General features: G+C 36.5%; 1 protein-coding gene across 7 annotated transcripts in view; it reads left to right on the forward strand.

The window, feature by feature from the left end:
- Window positions 1–9098, forward strand: part of EPB41 (erythrocyte membrane protein band 4.1 (elliptocytosis 1, RH-linked)) — a 123777-nt gene that overhangs the window by 20454 nt on the left and 94225 nt on the right. For all 7 annotated transcript variants that reach the window (XM_006894920.1, XM_006894921.1, XM_006894918.1 and 4 more), the window contains 2 exons: window positions 2701–2776; window positions 5373–5591. In XM_006894920.1, the coding sequence (XP_006894982.1) occupies window positions 2701–2776; window positions 5373–5591 (295 nt within the window). The remainder of the gene's footprint in view (window positions 1–2700; window positions 2777–5372; window positions 5592–9098) is intronic.

The following is a 9098-nucleotide window of genomic DNA, read 5'->3' on the forward strand; positions in this document are numbered from 1 at the left end:
TGACTGGGGTAATAGGGTTGGGTGTGTCAGAGGCGGTGCGGTTGGCGCAGGATAGAGCAGGGTTTAGGGCTGTTGTGCATAGGGTCGCTATGAGTCAGAAACAACTCGACGGCACATAACAACAACAACATTGGTAGATATTTAAGTCACCTCCACACTTTACTGTTGCATACAGGACCTTGGACATACTTCATTTTGTCACATCCAGGTAAGGTTTAGATAGATTTATAGAAATTAAATTGTCCAGTATTTATTTTCCTTTGGATAAGTCTTGTCAAGTTGTTCTTCATGGGAGTTATGCCAGTTTAGATTCTAGTCAGCAGTGGCCACAGGTGCTTGTTTCTCTCCCAAATCTGGGTGTTAGCAAGTTCTTGATATCAGTTATTTAACACAGAGCTTAGGGAGAAAAGAGCACATTTTGTAAATGATTGCTAATTTGATTTCCTTGCTATAGTTCTTTCTATAATGAAAATTTTGTCATTTTACAAAAAAACCCTTAAATTTATGCTTGTGATCTTTAAACACTAAATTCACATACTATTAAAGAATCTTTTGGCTATTTTGTTTCCAGTATTGAGTTATTCGAGGTAATGTATTTTCATAGGTAGGATAGAGATCACCTTTTTATTTTTTAAAGACTGAACTAAGTCTTATTGACATCCTTTGATATGCAAGTGACACAAAGGAAAGAAAGTAAAGGCAACTTGAAGTATTTAATGGTGATTATGAAAGACTACAGTCATCAATATGGATTATACTTCAACATAAAGAAAAACTCCTCACAAGAAGAAACATCTGATAAATGGAGAAAGATTGAAATTGTCGAGGATTTCATTTTACTTAGATCCACAATTGATGCGCCTGGAAGGAAGGAACAGCCAAGCAATGAAACCCCACAATGTCTTGGGCATGTCTGCTGCAGGGGATCTCTCTACCGCACTAGGGAAGCAAGGACGGCCCTCTGAGGACTAAAATGTACCTGACCCAACCTGTGGTTTTTTTCAGTCAACTGATGTGCGTGTGAGAGCTGGACAATGAATAATGAAGATAGAAGAATTGCTATATTTCCATTGTAAAATACTATTGCATATACTGTGAACTGCTGGAAGAACAAACTTATCTGTCTTGGGAAAAGTACAGCCAGAATACTCTTTAGAAGTGAGAGTGGTAAAGCTTCATCTCTTGTTCTTTGGATATGTTTAACATGAGGGGTTAGTCCCCACAGAATGAAATCATGATAAGTTAAGTGTTTGTTTGATGCCATTGTGTCTACTGACTCCTAGCAACCATATATATGTACAGCAGATCCAAATGCTGCCTTTTCCTGCACCATCCTCACAATCTCTGCTGCGCTGAAGCCCATTGCTGCGGTCACTGTGTCAGACTGTCTTGTTTAGGTTCTTCTTCTTCTTCTCTGATCCTCCACCTTTCCAAGCATAATGGCCTTTTTCAGTCTTGGAAACCCACCAAAGATCGGGTGCAACTATATAAAAAGTTGCTCACCAAGGGGATTGGATAGTGTCATGTGTCAGGTGATTACTCCCTCACGATATGCTCTAATAAGGTCAATCAGTTGTGAGGAAATTAGGATGGGATTCACACCCTTACTTAGATCTCAACTCTCATCTGATATAAGAGGCATTTTTCCAGGGATGTGGTCTGCTTCAGCTTTTATGAGAGAGAGAAGTAGGAGAGGAAAGTGAGCAGAAAAGGAAGGATCTCAGTGCCACCGTGAAAGAAGAGCTGGGAGCTGAGCGCATCTTCTGGATCGGGGATCCCTTTGTCAGAAACCTTAGGGGAAGAGTGAAGTTAGAGGAAGTTTGAACAAGACCCTTTCTCCCTGGAGCTGACAGAATCTTTCTTTAGAGCTGGCATCCTGAATTAGGATTTCTAGCATCCTAAACTGTGAGAAAATGTTTCTGTTTAAAATTGTACACTAGTGGGATTTCTGTTACAACAACACTAGATAACTAAGACAGATGTTTGCTGATAATAAAAATACGGTGCCTTGCCACACAGAAGAAAACCCAAAGAGATAGCATTCAGCTGGGAAAATTTCAATCTATTAGATACTTTTGTATGAGTCTGAAGATCAAACTCTGGTCATTTTCTTATTGAAAGAATTATTAGACCTATAGTTTTAAGAACCACTCAGCTTACCCTATTTATAAAATAACCTCCAGATGTCATTCTTATTAATGAGAAGACCTATTTGTTTATTTGAGATAATATAGTGATGTTGTTGTTAGGTGCCATCTAGTGACCCTCTGAAAAACAGATCTGAATTTTGCTCTAATATTGTGTGATAGCCGAAGTAAATAATGACAGATCTAAAATAGAACATTATCTTTTAGGTTCTTACACTATGTCCATCCATCTGTCTATTTCTCTTATGTTTTGAAAACCACTGCTATAAATATGTTAGGTGGTTTTCTTCTTGTTCTGTTGCCTATATAGTTTGTAATTCTCTGTACACAAAACTATTTTATTAGATAAAGTAAAAAAATGGAAAGTCTTCTAATTCCTAAGTGGTATTTAAGCAACTTTCCTTCTTTTATGTTTGAAATAAAAACAACATTTTGCTCCCAAAATATAAAAATATTTTAAAATTTTGGACAATTTCTAAAGGTATTTTAAAGTACTTCTGATAATCAGAAAGTTAGGTATAAACTATAAAATCTTTTGTGTTTATTTTTACAGGTGTCCCTTGGAATTTCACATTTAATGTAAAATTTTATCCACCTGACCCAGCTCAATTAACAGAAGATATAACAAGGTAAATAATTAATTAGTAGTTGAATATGTAATACATAATTACCATAATAAATTCTGGAAATTTCCCAATTTAGAATTGAAAAAGAAAATTAATAGCTATTAAATAGTTAACATAGGATAGAAAATTTCTGGTCATTTAAAGGCAGGTATGTGAGCCTAAATACCTCAAATCTCTATGACTTGCTGGAAAAATTGGCAGGAGCATTAACTTTGCTTATCTTGGGTCTTATGCCAAGCTGTGGGCAAGGCTGCCATAAACCACATCGTCCTCCAAAGGGCAAGACACAAATATACAGTAGTAAAATAACTCCAGCTGCTTTTTAAAATTTTCTAAATGCTTTTTTTTTCCCTTTTAGACCAAAAGCTTCAAATAGGGATCAAAACATCTAAAAATCTCTATTTAATCATTCTTATTTCTTTCTTCTTTTCTCCTCTTTAAAGTTTATAATTAGATATGTGATACTCATGATCTAAATCTTCCTCAGTAATTTTTCTAATTCACTTAATTTATTAAATAAATCATCTCTTTTTTAAAGGGGTAAGAAAAGTCTACTGGGGTTTTTTTGGGGGGGTTTGTTTTAAAGATAGTGTCCTTTATTAGAATTCTTTAAATTTTTATTAAAATATTTAAAAAGAGGAAAATAGAAAGACAGTATTTTAGAAAGAGTTCTGCTGTATATATTTATGTCCATAGCATCTTGCATGGAGTCTTACACATAGTAAGTGCTTTTTAAAATGTATGTTAGATTGGACTGTTAGCAGCTGAAAAACTTGTTTTCTAATTATGATTTTGCTGTTAATTATCTGACTATGGGCAAATTCACAATCTGTGGGCCTCAGTTCTCTTATCTCTAAAATCAGAAAGTTGGCTTATTCTTTAAAACCTGATATTTAAATTCAGTGAAAGCCTGTAGCACTTTTTAAAATTATTACTCATTATCTGTTCATCCTTAGTACATTCTTGAAGTTGATATACCATGTCTTTCTGTGAAAAATTTAGTTTGCTTATTACTTTCCACAGATAATATTTCTCTATTAGTGTTACCACTTTCTCGTCATCTGAGTTTATTATGTGTAAAACTTAACGAATTTCTAAAAATCTTTGCAAAGGAACTTGTATTTTAGAGGTGCTTAATATTCATGTGACTTGCATTTTTGAAATATATGTTTGTAGGGAGCTCTGGTGGCCTACTGGCAAGAAGCTGGGCTACGATCGCAAAGGCACGTGGTTTGAGGCCACCAGCTGCTCCACAGGAGAAGGATGGGTAATCTCCTCCTGTATGATTAATTCTGAAAACCTGCCAGAGAGTCAGCTATGGGTTGGTTCCCACTCCACAATACACAGCAACAAGAAGTAACTAATTATAGATAGCAAAAACAATTGTTAATGCATATTATTATTCAACATCTTATGGTTAAAACAGGATATGATGCTGATTAATAGATAAGTTGTCAACTTAATCACACTCACACTCCAGTCTTTTTCTGTTTGGTGAGACTCTGGTCAACTTAATCAATTAGAGGAAGTACTAAGGAGGTCAGAGTACAATGTGTAAACATTCTGCTGACAGAAGTAAATGGTTGTGACATTCAGTTGATGTTTGCTAAACTGAGCTGTTCTAACTGGCACATAGCTGGAATTAGGTTTACAAAGTGCCTGATGATAGTGTGTAGAATGCTGCGTTCAGCTTTCTTGGAATAAAAAAAACCCAGATGCCCATATCCATTGTGTGTGAGTCAACGATGCAATCTTTAGATATCAAGGATGATATCTGCATGATTGTCAATACAGTGTGATAGAAAAGAACCCAGTTGTAGAGCCAAACAACTTTTCTTACTGTCTGCTACTAGGCAAGCTGAGCCTCTGAGGCTGCTTTCTTTTCTGTTATCTGACAGTGCTAGTCACCTCACAGGTTTGTTTTGGGTAATTTTTTGATTTGTTGATGTGTATGTGTACGTCTGTGTGTGTGTGTGTGTGTGTGTGTGTGTGTGTGTGTGTGTTGATGAGATAATTTATGTGTATACAGTAGTGGTGTTAATGCCCTGGTGGTGTTCCTGTAAAAGGTCAGCAGTTCAAATCCAGGAGCACGCCCCACAGGAGAAAGATGGACCATTTCCTCCTGTAAAGATTTACAGCCTGTGAGTCGGAATAGAGTCAATGGCAGTGGGTTATGGAATTTCATACACTAAATATTCAGTTATTAATTTTTTATCTCCTTCAGGCTTTTTCTAATTTTTCCTCTTTTCTTTCTAAACTGCTGTATTGATACAGAGTTCAACATAATTACTGTGGGGTTTTTTTGTTTTTAACTTTTCAAATAGAAAAATTTCAAACATGTAGAAACAAATATTTAATAAATTTATAAAAATCTCTGTAAATAAATATATATATGTATATATATAATTAAAATTCAAACTCACAGTCTGAATTTAATGATTATTAGCATTTTGTTGTATCTGTTCATTTTTCTTAAAAGTATTTTTCTTTTTCTTCCCTCTGTTTTATTCTCTCTCCCCCCTTCTTTTTTCCTTTGCTTGCATATATTGTTATTATAACACATTCTTGACATGTCACATCTTTTCTCTTTTGGCTGTAGATACTATTTATGTCTTCAACTCCGGCAGGACATAGTTGCAGGACGTCTGCCCTGTTCCTTCGCAACTTTAGCATTGCTGGGTTCTTACACCATCCAGTCTGAGCTGGGAGACTATGACCCAGAGCTCCATGGCGTGGATTATGTTAGTGATTTTAAACTGGCTCCAAATCAGACCAAGGAACTTGAAGAGAAGGTCATGGAACTCCATAAATCATACAGGTGACTATGGCTCCAGAGTTTGTTCTATGTGTGTTTTAGCAATAGCTGTAATCCTTTGATCTAGTAGTAATTTATTATGATGGGGAGACTCAGTCTGAGTTTAGCTTCTTCCACTCTTTGACTTTGGTTAAGTTTTTTAAATCCCCTGAACCTCAACTTTCTGATCTGAGTAATGGGAGTTACATTGTACGACAAAAACTGAATGATGTACTGTATGTAAAGCACTTAGCCTGATGCCTAGCAGATGGTAAATGCTCCAGAGATGGTAGGTATTATTATTATTGCCATACTTCTTCCCTTCTCCTATATAGATTATAAACCCTTTTATACTGTATTGAAGGAACCTGATGGTGCAGTAAATTAAGTGTTGGACTACTAAAAAGCCCAAACTGTTGAGCCCATCAGCTGCTTCACAGGACAAAGATGGACAGTCTCCTGCAGTTAGGATTTACAGCCTTAAAAACCTTATGGGTGGTCCCAGTGAGTTTGAAATGACTCCACACCACCTGGGTATTGAGTTTTTTTCTCACCCTCCTCCTCTTTCTAACTTATTAGATGCCTTGAGACCATTAAAGCAGGGTTGTTGGGTTGTTGTTGTTTTTTAGATTTAGAACCTATTTTAACCTTGGATAATATTAGAGACTATATGTAAAAAGTGCAAGAGCCACTTGGGATTGCCATATCTGACCTCTATCAACTCCACAAGGGGAACTGTCTCCATTAACAACAGCCAGAACACAAAACCAATTCCCATGAGATCAGATATGTCCCTCATGCTCCTCTACCTCTTTCTGCTCACTCAAACACCAGTCTTAAAGGCTTTACAAGATCCAGAATCCAATATGATAGCTCACAGACCATGCAGAACCACATTAAGGAAGTCAAAAGGCTATTTAGTTCAGGTTAGTAGCATTGTACAAGCACTCAGTCAGGACAGCTTCTGAAATGTGCTCGCTGGCACCTCAGCCTTGAGCTTCGCTGCGTTAGGTCAATGTTACAAAGCTCTGTCTTGCCAGTTATGGCTCCCCATCCCTACTCCCACCATGGCCCTCCAACAAATTTGGGCAAAGGCTCTTGCTCTGGTTGCATGATGAGGAGTGGTCCTTAGGTCAGCTCCACCTCATGTCAGGTCTTTGGCCCTCTGCTTCGGCTGCTACTACTGCTGCTGATATAAATCTAGCTGGCCCAAGAACCGCTGGCCCCAAAGGATGTACACTGCATGCCTGCTTCTTCTTTGCTAGTGGTGGGACCCTCCAATCTGCTGCTGAGCCTGCTCAGTTTAGTCGCTAGACTAGCCAATGTCCTTATGGATGGGCTAACACACCCTGTTCACTCATTTTTGCCCAACCACATGGCGAAGTCAAGTTCAGTGGCCTGGAAAGCCATTTTTAACAATAAACTCCTATCACACCATGAAACTTCTGGAGATATTTTCTTAAAACCTTTGTGTAAATATGGGACAAGGTACATTTTTATTTTCCTTAAGGTACATTTTTTCAGATTCTGAAAGGGATGTAGTATTCGAAAAGAGGTTAGGAACTCATTGCCTCAATAGCTCTGAATCTTGCCCTATTTTGAGCCAACCTCACCATCTCTATCTAACATACCTGACCACAGTCACTGTGTCAATCCATCTCATCCAGGGTTTTCCTTTCCTGCTCTGACCCTCTGCCCTTCTAAGCATGATGTCCCTTCTTTAAGGACTGGTCCCTTCTGGCAACATGTCCAAAACATGAGACTGAGACAGAGCTTCAAAAATAAATCAATGAGTGGCCAATAATTCAGTAACCACTCATTCATCCTAATTAATCAATTTATTGGTTGTATTGTTTTGTTTTTTTTTCATAGAAACAACCTTGGTAAAGTTGTGGGCACAGAGATCAAGAGCTTGGGAAAATAAACTGACCTAAGTAGAACTGTTGACCTCCATTTGTGACATTAGAACATTTTCTTAACATCTCTGATGCTCAGACTCCTTGTATTTATGATAGAAACCATTACCTCAGAAGAAATAGGGTGATTGTTAGAATTAAAAAACGTAAAAAGCAGTACAAGGTACTACTAAAAGTTCAGTAATGTTAGCTAATATCATAGTTCTGGAATTTGTTTCTTCCTATCAGACATCCCACTGTCAATCAAGTGACATGCTATAATTAATAGCCAAATTTTATAAGCTGACTTCACTTCTTAATGTGACTGTCACATTGAGGCATGAATTGCACTTGAATTATGTTAACATGCATCAGGTTGCCAAGTTCCAAAGGGTCACATTGCTTAAAGAGAAATATTTTACATGGTTGGCTGTTTTAAGGAATGAGTTCCTCCCTAGTGTTGACCACCTATACCTGTCTGTTAGTTGAACCACAGGGGTGACATTGTGGGTATTGCAGTTATTGTTCTAAAACAAAATATGTGTGAATGGTGGAATAAAAAGCTAATTTGCTTTGTAAACATCTACTAAATAAAAATTAAAAAAAGAGAAATACGAAGAGTGATCATGGTAGACTTGCCGTAGGAGCGATAGACATGCTGTCTAGCAGTTGAGCCATCCTTCTTCCTTGAAGTGGTTCTGATAGGATTGATAGATTGGGATACTTCAAATAAGAAAGCTTTAACTTAAGGTGTCTCAATTTTGGATGCATTATTGACCCTGTCAGTTTTAAGCCTCACTGGTGAGATATTCAAATATCAATTATTTAAAATCTACAGCCTACAGTACAATAGTCTTAAAAAAATCATTCCATTCTCAGGAGGCCATACTATTCCCAAAGAAGATTCCTGAGTTTTACTTTTCAAGTTTGGACATAGCTTTCCAATACATTGATGCCTGAGGCCAGTAAATGCACCATTTTCAACTTGTTGATGGTTGTAACTTAAGGATATTGTTGTATTTTCCTGAGATACTTTAAAGAATAATTTTATTAAAATTCTGATAATGGTTTTTAAAATTTATCAACATACACACAAAAGCGAGTCTTGGAATGAAACAGTTAAATAATTTTACATGTTAGGATGGTAGAATTGTAGGAGAATGTTATTTTTCTTTCTAGTAATTTTTACTAGTAATATTATCTTTGGGAAGTAAAATAATATTTTACTGTATAAGAACAACAAAAAATGGTTTCTGATGAAACAATTTGTGTCAGATTATTTTTAATACCTTATATCTATCTCTGATTAATTTTTTAATGATTATTTATTCATTTTTGTCTCAGGTAACACAAAAATCTTTAAATAGACTATTACATTTAATCTCTATAACCATGGTGAGAGTTAGGCCAATATTTCTCAAAGTGTAGTCCATATACTTCTGAGAACCCCTTTCAACGGTCCTTCCAAAGATCTCATATTGTTAAAAATTCTCTTCAGAGATGCAAATCAAGACAACTATGAGATATCATCTTACCCCAGTAAGACTAGCAAAATTTAACAGAACAGCAAGCAACAAATGCTGGCGAGGTTGTGGAGAGACTGGAACCCTTATTCACTGTTGGTGGGAGTGTAAAA

This window comes from Elephantulus edwardii, unplaced genomic scaffold (assembly GCF_000299155.1).
Source record: "Elephantulus edwardii isolate Elephantulus edwardi_28Jun2011 unplaced genomic scaffold, EleEdw1.0 scaffold00152, whole genome shotgun sequence".
Classification (NCBI taxonomy): Eukaryota; Metazoa; Chordata; class Mammalia; order Macroscelidea; family Macroscelididae; genus Elephantulus; species Elephantulus edwardii.